Source organism: Mastigoproctus giganteus, chromosome 5 (genome assembly GCF_048544385.1).
Source record: "Mastigoproctus giganteus isolate SK-2022 chromosome 5, ASM4854438v1, whole genome shotgun sequence".
NCBI lineage: Eukaryota > Metazoa > Arthropoda > Arachnida > Uropygi > Thelyphonidae > Mastigoproctus > Mastigoproctus giganteus.
The window spans coordinates 119,461,359-119,475,218 of record NC_143579.1 but is presented as its reverse complement, the minus strand read 5'-3'; the positions used below and the strand labels follow the sequence as shown (position 1 = coordinate 119,475,218).

The window sequence follows — 13,860 nt, the reverse complement described above, 5'->3', positions numbered from 1 at the left end:
AGTCAGGTCATCGGCATAGAGATATGTGTTTACAGGGACAGGTATGCATTTGGTTATATTATTTATTCTTATTGCAAATAAGGTAGAACTCAGAACTGAGCCTTGTGGGACTCCTTCCTCTTGTATATAGATTTGCGAGAGGACTTGCCGATAGCGGACTTGAAAAGTTCTATGCTGAAGGAAGTTTTGTATGAAATATGGTAAGTGGCCTCTGAGGTCAAGGGAATGTAGATCTTTCAAGATGCCAAAACGCCAAGTGGTGTCAAAGGCCTTCTCTATGTCAAGGCATAACGAGATGCTCGTTTCGGATAAACGCATTCCTGATGTTTGTTTCAGCTTTGACCATGAGATCCAGGGATGATCGATTTTTCCTGAAGCCAAATTGGCTATCAGATATTAAATGTTTGGAGTCAAGATACCAGGTCAGTCGGCGGTATATCATTTTTTCCAGAGTTTTACCCAAGCAGCTGGTAAGAGAAATAGGTCTATAGTGGTGAGGGACAGAGTGATCTTTCCCTGGTTTGGGAATTGCCAGTACATAGGAGTGATGCCAGCATGTGGGGAATGAATGTTCAGTGAAAATACGATTGTAGAAAGTTAACAGCAAGGATAATGCTTTGTTATCTAAGTGTTTAAGCATTGTATAATACACTCCGTCTGGACCAGCAGCACTGTTTTTTGAGGTATATATAGCTTCTTGAAGTTCGATCATAGTAAGGGGCCAATTATATGACAGACACGATTTGGTTTTGAAGTTCAATCGAGATTTTTCAGCTGAAGCTTTAATCTTCTGAAATGACTGGTCGTATGCGGTCGATGCAGACAGCTGTGAGAATACAGAGCCTAAAGCATTTGCAATTTCTGCAGGAGTACACAGCTCCTGTCCATTCCAGTTGAGAATTGGGGAGGATGGAGGAGGAAATTTGCCATTTAATTGTTTTATTTTTCTCCATATTATTCTAGAATCTGTATTTTTATTAACTGAATTTGCAAATCGGATCCAGGAGTCTCTTTTTACTTTCTTCCTGATGTGGCGAGCCTTGGCTCTGAGTTTTTTATAATTTATAAGATAGTAGGATAGTAGGATTGGTAGTAGGATGTTTGCGGAATATATTCCAGGCTTGGTTTTTTTCTTTTTTTGGCACTCCTACAGTCCTCATTCCACCAATAATTTATGGATCTATGGGAGCTTGACTGTGACTGTGGAATGGCGATAGACGCAGCTGCTAGGATTTGTTTAGTGATATGGCTGGTGACTATGTCAATTGGACAAGATTCAATGATCTGATTATCAAAGGATACATGATAAGAATATTTTGCCCAATCAGCCTTGGAAAATTTCCATTTCATGCAGTTTTCTGAAGTCACAGAGTGTGAAATTTGAATTTTACAGATTAGTGGATAGTGGTCACTGTTTAGTGGATCATCCAGAGCTGTCCACTCAATACAAGGAAAAAGGATTGAAGAGCATATAGATAGATCTATTGAGGACACAGTTCCTGTTTGGAGATGGATGTAAGTTGGTGAACCAGTATTTAGGATGGATAAATTCTGCCTGTCAATGAGCATTTCAATAAGTTGTCCCCGTCCATCTGCATTGGGAGAGCCCCACAATGGATGGTGTCCATTGAAGTCACCCAATAAACAGAAAGGGGTTGGCAACTGCAGTATTAGATCTTCAAGTTCATGAATAGTGCAAGACTGAGTGGGCGGTAGATAGATAGAAACAAGTGTTATAGTGACTCCAATTGCTATTCGTGCAGCAACCGCTTCAATAGAGGTTTGCAAAGGAATACGTCTGCAAGGGACTCTTGAATCTATGAGAATAGCAACCCCACCGTGAGCTTTATTTGTAACTGGTCCATCTTCTCTGAAAAGAGAATAATTTTTGATCGAGAGAGATACCTTAGGAGTTAAATATGTCTCCTGTAAACAGATGCCAACTGGATTATGATGTTTAATTATTTCCTGGATGTCATCAATATTGCTACGCAAGCCTCTGCAATTCCACTGGACTACGTTATTCATTGTTTAGATTTAGATGAAGGAGCTGAGTCTGTCTGTTTTTTAAAAGTCTGTTTGCCGCAGTCAATTTTAATTTTATCTCTTTTTGAGAAAACTGGTCTCTTGTCTATTTCATCTTCCGGATGGATCTCCAGAATGGTTTCTGTTTCTTCCTGACTGGGGATTTCATTGGTATCCATAAGGACGGAGTCAACTGGCTGTTTGCTAACGGGATCTGGTTTCTCTGTTTGAATGGATATTACAGGGGCTGCATGGACAGCAGGTGGTATGGTGATTGGCATGTTGTTAGCCCTGCTTGATATATGTTGCTTTGATGATTGTGGTGCAGAAGAGAGCAAGGATCAAGCCCATTCAGCAATAGAGATGTTTGGTGGAATTGATGTGTCAGTTTGGATGGATACTGAATGAAATTTTTTAGAGGCTTCGGCATATGTACGTCTAGGCATCTGTATTTGCAGTTGCTTTCGTGCTTCTGGGAACGAGACTTTCTTTTCTATTTTATATTTCTGGATTTTTTTCTCGTATTTCCACTGTTCACAATTTTTGGAGAAGGCTGGATGGTTGCCTTTACAGTTGGGACAAAGAGAAGACTGGGCATTACAATCAGTTTGGGTATGCTCTTTCGATCCACAGTTTGGGCATACTGGGTCACCTTGACAGACTGTTTGTGAGTGTCCAAATTTCTGACACTTATAACATCTTATTGGGTTTGGAATATATGGCCGTAAGCGACAATGCAAATACCCTGCTTTCACTGACGAAGGTAGGTTTGGTGAGCTGAATGTTAGTATGATGCTCCATGTTGGAGTTAGCTCGCCATCTTTTTTCATCATGATTCTTTTGGCCTGTGTGACTTTCTGTTCCTGCAATTCCTGAACAATTTCCTCCTCTGAAACATTCATTAGGTCCCATTCTGAAATTATGCCTTTGGATGTGTTTAGTGTGGCATATGGGGACACCTTGACTTGATTTCCACCAAATGAGTTGAGTCTAAGTAGAGACTCAGAGTGTTTAGAGTTTGTGGTCTCTGCAAGCAGGTCGCCAGATTTTAGTCGCCTCACCATTTTCGGGGAACCAGCTACGTTCTCAAGACATTTTTTAATGAGAAATGGCGATAGATTGCCTAAGGGCTGGTTTGTCAGTGAATGGAGAATCAGAAAACTCGGATGTTCAATTCGAGGAGTATCCGTTTTCAGTCTCTTTGGATTGGTAGAGTCGATATCAGGTTGATGCAAATCCGTATTATTCAGATTTGCAGTCTTAATTGGGGGAAAGTTGTCATATTCCATGTTTTGCTCCTTTTGGCCCTGGAGGTTTGCTTTACCTCCCAGGTTTCCGGCCCCGCCACGGGGAGGCAGGAGCAGTGCCACTAGGTGACCAAGCGGCTGAGTTATTTGGTTAGTACTGTTAGAAATAGAAACAGAAAGGTGGCTTCCCTTTCTGGGCCTTTGCCTACTTCTTGTAGTGCGAAAGTGCTGCAGTAATTTATAAATAAAGAAAACGGTAGTTGGAACGAAATATAATTTGTTCAAAGGCTCTTTGAATATAACGCTTTTTGGAACGCACAAAAATCACTTGGTCACGGAACGCTTGGCACCCGGGGCCGTTGTGATGGTATTCACAATATGAGATATAGATATAATAAAACGATGCATGCACACTACCTGGGTAGTAGAAATGATGGAGATTCATTACCCATGCTTAAACAGCCTTTTTCATACTCTGACATTTTGTCAAGCATTATATTTAGAATCTGGGACAGATTGAAGTCACCATAACAACACATTCACACTTGCTTTCCCATATTCCATCTGCATGTAGAGATTGTTATGATACCTTTGCTTTCAACTAACTCACCACACAGATTCTGTGCTGGCAGATGTAAACTTCAGATTCAGCAAAAGCTCTTTTCGTGCTCAGGCTGCTTTTGATAAGAAACATAACACATCTGGTAAGTATGGGCTTGGCACACCCAAGGTCCCGAGCTGGATATCATCATTCTTCTCTTTCTTGATGATTCCTTTCTACTTCTGGCTCTTGTTCTCTCTCTCTCTCTCTCTCTCTCTCTCTCTCAGGGTAATTCAGAAATTTTTTTCTTGTTTTTTTGGCGTGCAGCATAAGCCTCAGGCTTCCTTGCACCGTATGGCTAATGATAATAATAATAACCCCACCACCCCTTCTGTCTTCCCTATCTTTCCTAAATACATTATACATACCATAGTGGAATTCATCATCCCCAATTTCCAGGTGGCAATTGGGGATGATGTTTTATCTTCCTGCTCATTTGAAATGTTGCTACCCTCAGAACATCTTGCCACTATCAGCAGCCATTACAACAACAAACAAGAATTCTTGAGGTGAGTGCAAGCATTACTTTGAACCCATTTGAGCCTGTATAACCGATAATATTTGGTCCATATTTAGTGCAATATTTAAAATTGCTAATTACTGTTATCTTCTGGATCAAGTCTGGAATGCTGTTTTGTTAATTTTAATTTTGCTATTAATCTTGACAAACCAACCTCACATAAATATGTAGACCCGAAAGGTAGCAATGCTTGTATCACCATTTTAGATAATTCTGGATACTTGCCTCGAAGAGAAATCCAAAATTTTTCACAAGTTGTATTCTTGAAATGTTTCGTCAGACGACAGGTTGACAAGATCTTCCTTTTGCTGAATGGTAATTTCTGGGCATGAAGAAATTTCAAAAGCAAGGGGTTTCACGAATCCAATACAACTTTTTTTCCGGAGATACATTAAATCATTTAGAATAGAAAAATTCTTAATTAGCATTGTTAGGTGGGTGACAATGATATCCCTAAATTGTAAAATGTCAATATTATTGCTATTAACAAAATCAGAAAAACATGGGAACATTTCAGTATTATTAAGCCCAAATTCAGTTTTCCAAAGATTAAGCTTCTTTTTAAAAGCATCTATTTTATCACTGAGTATTAATATATTTGTTCCCTGTCCTTGAAGACTTAAATTTAAATCATTTAAAGAACTTTTATTAAGTTCTTCAAGTATATCAACAAGGTAACTAATTTTCCAAGCCATTTTTTATTTGTAAACAACTGATTAAGGTTCTCATTTTTATCCAGTAAAATCGATAAAACATCATGTTTGAGGTCAAAAAATACATTGCAAGACCTTGCTACTGGACAACCACCTCACTTTCATATATAAAGAAGCATTTCATAAGCGAATCCCATTTCATTACAACGTGCAGTGAAAAGTCTGCTATTTAATCTTCTACATTTAATAAAGTTGATTGTACTTACTGCACTTTCAAAATCTGTGCAAATCAGTTTGCATTTCCTTCAATACTAATTCTTCCCTATGATTAAATGCAGTGAATAAAAACTATATTTGGACCAATTTCCTTTACTTTGCCTTTTAAACCTTTATTTTCTCGTGTTAATGCAGCCACACGATCAGTACAAATCGCAATACAATTGTTCCATATTAGTTATTTGTTTGAAAGAAAATATTTAAATCAAAAATCTTCTCACAGCTGTTCTTCCTTCCAAAGCTTTGCAAAATAGAAAATCCTCCAAAATATCTACCTCGTAGCCGTATCTGACATATACAATAAGTTGAGCGAGGTTTGAAATATCTGTGGATTCATCTAACTGTATTGCAAAAATTGGACTTTCTCTCAATCAATTTAATAAATTAAATTTAATGTTGTCTGCAATAACTAATATGCCGCAAGACTATGTCTTTGGATAGAGGAATGGTTTGTAAATCATTGCTGTACTTTCCTCCATGCATAATTGACATAATTTATTGCAGCAGGAAAAACAAGAGATTCAGCAATAGTACGGGATTTCAAATTTTTTCCTATTAAATATGAAACTTCCAATGATGCTCTTAAAGCTTTAAGAGCATTGTTAAAGCTGCCATATCTTTCTTCATGAAAGATTGCAGACCTTGTATGGTGTCAGATTATCTTTTGAAAAAGGATTCCATTTTTTTTTTTTTTTTTTTTTCATTAGCTCTGGATGTTTCATATGTGCATTTTTAATTTAACAGCTTTCATTAGCCAGTTTTTCATAGCATATTATGCACACAGAATGTTGCTCATCATCAGTGCTCTAAGTGAAGCCATACTTCATAAATTCCTCTTGATATTTTCTATTCTTTTTCATTCCTTTTGCTTTGGAATATGATGACTCTACCTGAAATTGGTGGTTGCACTACAACTGGAATAACATTAGTGTCCGAATTTTCACATGATATATTTCTTACTTTATTAGCTTTCGTTAGCCAGTTTTTCATAACATATTACACACACAGGATGTTGCTCATCATCAGTGCTCTAAGTGAAGCCGTACTTCATAAATTTCTCTTGATATTTTCTATTCTTTTTCATTCCTTTTGATTTGGAATATGATGGCTCTATCTGAAATTGGCGGTCGCACTACACTTGAAATAACATTAGTGCCTGAATTTTCACATGATATATTTCTTACTTTATTAGCTTCTGAAGTATCTTAGCAATATTATTCCGTCACTCCTTGGCTGTTTCGTTCTGATTACCCAATTGTGCATGGTAAAATTTTTTTTTTTTTTTTTTTTCTTGTTTAAAAACAACAATAATAACAATAAAACAAGCAAAATAAAAAGTAGCAGAAGAATGAAAAATGCATCCAAGTTGACATGAAAGCACCGAATTTCAAAGCAGAGTAAAGCATATGTGAAACAGACTTGCTATATAACATATATTTATGCCGACCGGGCTAGCCGAGTGGGTAAAGTACCTGCCCGGCAACCCCAAGGTCGCGGGTTCGATTCCCGCCTCGGGCTTGGATCAAAGTACTGCAAAAACTTTGGGAGGTGCAATATGGCCACAGAAGCCGATGCGCCAACAACTACCAAATCAAAAAAAAAAAAAATAATAAAATAATAACATATATTTACTGCCACTACATATTTGCACCTCTGACCTTTAGGCAATATAAGCAATTTGAGAATTTGCAGGATGCACGAATTAAAGGGATTACCGTTCAGCAATTGCTGAGTAGCACTGAGAAGTATTAATACATAATGAGAAGTCACACAACTCAGCTGCTTTCTGTGTGTCCATAGCCAGTGAGCAAATTAAGGTGTATTCCTGATGCGAACAATAAGTAAGAATGCCACCCGTGTCACACCCTAACAAAATAGAGTGGCAGTAGGGTCATTTGTATCTCAGACTTCATTTGAGTTGTAAGGTCTATACAGAAAAAAAATAATTTTATTTAAAATTTTCTGCAACCCCTTTAACCTCAGAATGTATTCCACAAGCTATGCAAACAATGAACTTGCAACTCACACCAGAAGTGTATTTCTCTCTGAGTCATGATGTACCTTGAACTTTGTGTTGTAAGTGGATCCTGTAACAACCATTATTTAGATAAAATTGAATTTTAGAATGATTATGAAATTTAAATTTTCAGTACATTACCGAAATTACTCTGTTGCCAAAACTTTAACTGCTAGAGAAGTGAAATTTAAGCTACCGAATGCAAGTTACGAAGTTCCCACCAGAATATTCATAACAAAGGCTGTCTGAATATTAAGCTGAAGCTTTTTAAATGTGTACTTATCCAAATATAAAAACTAATCTATGTTAGGAATCCAAGCTATATATTAACTACAGTTTAGTATATTTAATTTAAAAAAAACCCTCAAAATTATTTCAAAAACTAACCTCTTATGAAGAGCTTCAGATATTTGTATATTGTGCAGGCAGATATGAAGTTTTCTGAGCAGTCAGTGCAGATGGTCTGCAAGAGTAGCTCATGGTGTCTTGTCAATGATATACAGGAATTTTTCTAGTAGGGATGAGGAGGTGATTATCCCCTTGTATAAGGCAATGGTCAGGCCTCATTTTAAGAAGGATATAGAGCTGTTGGAACCAGTACAGAAAAGGGCAACAAGATTAGTGAATGGATCAAAGGATTGCTCTCTTACAAAGAAAGGCTTAAGTTTTGAAAATTACAGTTTCTGGAGACTAGGCACCTGTGAGGTGATCTGATTGAGGTGTATAAAGCCCTAAATGGTTTGCACATGCTCAATGCTGATGGGATTCTTCCTTTTGCTCAGAATAATCGCCTGAGAGGGCATAAATTCAAATTGAAGAAAGACAGCTGTAGGATAGATGTGTGGAAGTTTGCTTTTAGTCAGTGTGTGGTTGATTGCTGGAACAAACTTCCATCTGTCGTTGTAGAAGTTGATAGCTTAAATAGATTCAAGGCAGAACTAGACAAACATTTGGAGTGAATGGATGGGTGAAATTAGTAGATTTTTTTTTTTTTTTTTTGGCTGATGCTATATAAGCTTGCTTTCTTGCATCATGTGCTTTTGCTAATGCTAAAGAAAAATGGGAATGCAATGACTGTTCATCAGCTATTGACAACCTCCCAGCAACATTGCCAGGTGAACCTGTGAGTGACCCACTTAGAAAATCAAATGCTGTGCTGACTGACATTGAAGTCATGAGTGTATCATCACTTGCCAAAACTGCATCTGACCCACTTAAAAGGAATAACCAGGACAAGATTTTATTGATGCTCTGTATTATCCATCAAGATTTAACCCTAGGCGCTCACATCTGGTGAGTATGGGCTTGGCACACCCAGGGTCCTAAGTTGGATATCATCATTCTTATCTTTCTTGGTGATTCCTTTCTATTTCTGACTCTTGTTTTCTCTCTCGGAGTAATTTAGATTTTTTTTTTTTTTTTTTTTTGCTGGTGCAATAAAAGTCTCAGGCTTCCTTGCACTATATGGCTAATAATAATAATAATATACAGCCACAAGATGATGGCTCACACATCAATAAGCATGTTTAGCTGTTTTTGTTGTAGAACAATATTTTCAGGTACACTCTCCACACACACTTATACAGTGGAAATTGTCTAGTGAGTTTATACAACAGTGATATTTCTCCATACTAATTCTCAGAAACCCACTTTATAACTATTAAAACTATGCACAGAGCTATTATAACAGGTTGTCATAGCAGCCGACTTATGATTATGAGCCATCACCTCTAATCCTCAAATTTTGTCTCATTTCAGAAAGTGATGCTTAATTCATTTCTTATTTCATTCAAAACTACTATATATTGTAAAATTTGTATCTCATATTTCAAATTAACATAACGGAATTTAAAAATTGATTCGTAATATGTTATTAAATCCTTGTTTACCAATGTTGTATTAGGTTTAATTTTAAATTTGAATTTCTGATAATATTGGTATTCCAAACAAAGAAAATCATAATTCAATAAATAAAGTAACGAATGATTAAAGTGCATACTCTTAAGTTTTCACTCCTGTTTGAGAACTTTAAAATTTACAAATTTTTTATAATTTATTTCAGTTATACCCATATCATCTGCTAGTTACAACTAATTATCGCCTTCCAGTGGATGTAGACCGGTGTCATCTTGAGGTATATATATATATATATATATATATATTTTTTTTTTTAATAATTGAAAAATAGCAAAATATGTTAACTTGATATGGTAGTTAAAAGACAAAATTCTGTATTGGTGCTGTTATATGACAGTTTACTGCATGAAAAAATAATTTAATAAGACACTACACAGGAAACCTTCAGTGGTGATAAATGGAAACAAATTACAAACTATTGACCACCATAACTACCCATGGAGTTGCTTTTTCAAATGATTATCTTTGCACTAGCTGAAGGAATACTTTCGACATCATTTAACCCAGTGGTGGTGGTGGTGGCAGCCAAAACGGTAGCAAAAATGGTAGCAGCTCATCTGACAGGCGCACAGTTTTCTTTTTTATTATTGGAATTTTTTTATTTTTTTTAATTCGGTTTAAATAATCTAATATTTCATATTTTCTTAATAAGAAAAAATATATGCACATTTTTTCAGTTATGTGTATAAATATTATTATTAAAATTTTTAAAAAAATATATATATATTCAAATGCTATTAGTTCTGTTTTCAGGTTTATTTCAAATTTGGTATGCTTCACAGTGTGAAAATTTGAAAACCACGCAATTTGTTTCCTGCGGTTTAGTGGCCATTTTGGGAGAATATCAGGTTTTATTTTCCTGTTTTTACTATGTGAAAATAAATATTTTAAAAACAACTGGGATAAGACTTTAGATGCTTACTGAACCAGCAAAAGAAGAAAAACAAGTAACTTGAAACTAAATATACACAGTCAGTGCATGTCTAGTACCATACCACATTTCAAGTAAAAAACCAAAATAGTTACAAAAAAAATCACTTCAGAGACTATTACAGTAAAAGTTTGACTATAGTTAGGAAAGTAGAAAATATAAAAGTAAACATTGTTGCCACTTCAATTTTTCCTTTAAGTACTGGGGAAAAATCTGTTACCCCATCATCTGCCTATCTGCAACTCTATTCAGAATACTGAGCTAAGCATTAATTTCTTGCCAGTTTATACAGATGGTTCAAAGTCAGAATTTTCTGTTGTATCTGCCACTGTCTTTCCAGACATTACAATTGTTTAAATATAAGATAGATTACTATACCTTTTTGTAGGAAATAATCTTCACCCAACGCTCACATCAAATTGATCCAGTTAATATAATATAAAAGATTTAAGTTTATGAAGCAAAAATATCCTTAATGAAAGATTGTAAAATATGCAGTCAGTTTTTATAAAACTAATCTTGACTTCAATTCCCATTGTCTACTTACTTGGTAGGTAGTGCTACCAAGGAAGAGCAAAGCATAGCCGATGCACATCATTCTACCCCAGAAACAGAAGACAATTGTCAAACTATATATTAAACACCGTATTAAAATATTTTAGACTAGACTTCTTTATACAGGACCAGGTATTTCGGTTATGAACTGTGCTCACAAGAAGTAAAGTGACAAATTAAACAATATCCACTCTCTTATAATTTGAAATTAAAATTAGTGTACTGCAACAAGGTTATTTTCGTTAACCAATGTGAATCGTGCTATTCACACATGCATGTAAAGGCCCACGAGTCCGAAATAGTGTATGGTCTCTGCACATTTATAGAATTACAGTTTAATTTCATTTCAAGTGTTTCAGCTATTAACAGTTTTATGTATTCATTCTGTGTATTAATTACTTTAGCCTTGTTAAAAAGAAAAACATGGTTCTCCTGGATGGCGTGAAAGACATTACAATATATGTGCAGATCCCCCCCACCCTAATTTCAGCATATAAAAACATACAAAACCACCAAAAATGCATTAATAAATGCTAGTTTTGATAAAAATATTTGTGAAAGCGATGGACAAAAAAGGAGGAGGATTTCCTATTTGAGGCAAAAGTTTCCTCAAATAAGTGAGGCCAAGATAAAAGAGGGAATTTTTGTGGGTCCTCAAATCAAACTGCTATTCCAAGATGAGGAATTGACTAAAAAATTAAATGCTATAGAAATAAGAGCAGAGCCTGGAAGGCATTCGAAAACATCTGCCGGAACTTTTTAGGCAATGAGAAATCACAAAATTACAATGAAATTGTGGAGGAGCTAATTTTAATGTACAGAGAGTTGGGATGCAACATGTTGTTAAAGCTTAATTTCCTATATTCCCATTTACTTTTTTCCTGAAAACTTGTGAGCAGTCTCCAACAAACACAGTGAAAGGTTTCACCAAGATATTTCTCATATGGGAAAACGATACCAGGGAAAATGGAGTCCAAATATGTTGGCAGATACTGTTGGAATCTCATACAGGAGACACTAGTGGACAATTATAAGAGGAAAAACACAACAAAAATAAGTGTTTTGTTATTAGATAAACATTTTTGTAAATAGAATAAGGTTAATTGTTTAATACTGTAAGTAACATTTTCTTAAAATATATAAAATCTTTTTTTACTAGAAACTTAGTTTTGATTTTAATCCCTTCTCCCTTAAAATCAGTGGGTGTTACAGCAATAGGGTTGCCATATTTGAATTCGGCAATGTCAAATCTACAAGAATCACTCTGAATTTTAACAGGGAACAAAAAAATTTTTTTTTCAAACCAGTGTAATTTCATTTTGTCTCCAGATTTTAAGTGGGGGGAGGGATGGGAACCCTAATAGAGTCAGAAGAGTTTACAAAATAAGATTACAAGAATATTGCATACAGTAAAAGTTCAAAAATCCGGACTGCTCAGGGATGGGGTTGATCCGGATTCTCAGGCAGTACTTTTAAAATTAAAATTTAAGATGGAATAAAGAAGAGATGACCAGGTAAATTTTGGCAGTTTATTCATTAGCAAATAAAGCATACTTCATTTATCGAAACGAGCAGTTTTAAAAAAAAATAAAGTCAACAACCTGACAAAGATGTAAACAAAAATTTTCACCACAAGAAAAAAAAAAAAAAAAAGAGCATGTAATGCTTGAAATAGTGTTTAAAAATGACAATGTAAAAGAAAAATACAGTATATAAATGAAAGCAGAAGATACATATTTTATATAAATTAATTATTTATTTTAAGTTTATTAACAAAACATTTTCATATAAAATACAAAGTTCAAAAAACAAAAAAATTTTTATTCATTTTTTTCCATGATTTCTGTTGCATCTGTTGCACTGCTTGTGGATGGTACACTTACAGCTTCTACTCTATCTGCTGCACTGCTTGATGCTTCTATTGCCTTCTTTAAATACTTTCGTATATCATCTTGTTTACAACTTTGTAATTTCTTTGTGATAAAATTATTATGCACCATGTGCACATGCATGACGTCTTGAAGACTGAAGCTATGGTTCTGTTCCATAAATTTAATAACCATTTCAATGGACATTTCTGCAGTAGCCCAAGATATCTTTTCTTCAACTTTGTTGTTATATGGTAAATGGAAAGAGTAGGTCAAAAATTATAGCGTTGCCACAGTTTGATTGCTCGTTTAAAATGGCAACCACGAGCTCGCTTGTTGTCGACAGGCATCTATGGCACTCACGCATGTGCACACATGCACAAAAGTCCGCTGAATTTAAAAATTTTGCGAGTTTTCGAAAAGTCCGGTTTTTTGGACTTTTATTGTAATTTGTGCATCATATGAATTTTATTTTACAAAAAAATCATTTTGTGTGTACATGTATATATTTATTCTTTAAGTTTTATTATATGAATTGTGTTACTAATTTTTGTTTTGTAGCGTCACCTATCAAAAGAAGAGTTTGAAGTACTTTTCCACATGAACAGATTGGAATTTTACCGTTTACCAGAGTGGAGAAGAAATGACCTTAAAAAGCGGGCCAAACTCTTCTGAGCTGTGTGGAGTTAATGCCTTTAGAATGGAATCCTATAAATTAAATCCAGATGAAACAAAATGTTTATTCAAACCTTGAATTATCCTAGGCTCTCCAGTATCAGTATTTTTTGTTACATAATGAGGCTATGTAGATATATTTCTGTTAGCCATTGCATATTTCTGCTCACACAGAATGTTTTAATATTGTAGAATCTGTTGTGTATAAATCACCTTGACTCTTCTGGTTTTTAAAACCAAAGCAGCCTGCAGTTATCATGGCACAAGTAAATGAACAGCAAAATTTTATACCTTAAGGTGTAGTAACCTGTAAAAGTTTTACTTCAGGCATCTGTTTCCAAAAACGTGCCCTGAAGTAAACCATAAACCAGGTGAAAATGAATTAATTTTTTTTTTTTTTTTTTTTTTTTGCAATTTTAAATTTTGAACTGAACTACATTAAAAATACTTTGAACCAAATACACAGGAAAAAAGTGATGATAGGCTTGGCTTTATGACTTAGTTGATTCACAAAAACCTCCTGTTTAAATGTATAAAGAATGAATTAAGTATGAAGTATTGAGGCCTGCATGTAT

At 35.1% G+C, this 13,860-nt stretch overlaps 1 protein-coding gene across 2 annotated transcripts in view; it reads left to right on the top strand.

The window, feature by feature from the left end:
- LOC150085662 (actin-binding LIM protein 2-like) overlaps positions 1-13,584 on the top strand; it is a 579,562-nt gene extending 565,978 nt beyond the window's left edge. For both annotated transcript variants that reach the window (XM_090374167.1, XM_090374166.1), the window contains 2 exons: positions 9,402-9,473; positions 13,172-13,584. In XM_090374167.1, coding sequence (XP_090230293.1) covers positions 9,402-9,473; positions 13,172-13,285 — 186 coding nt within the window. In that variant the 3' untranslated portion in view covers positions 13,286-13,584. The remainder of the gene's footprint in view (positions 1-9,401; positions 9,474-13,171) is intronic.
- Positions 13,585-13,860: the final 276 nt, after the last annotated feature.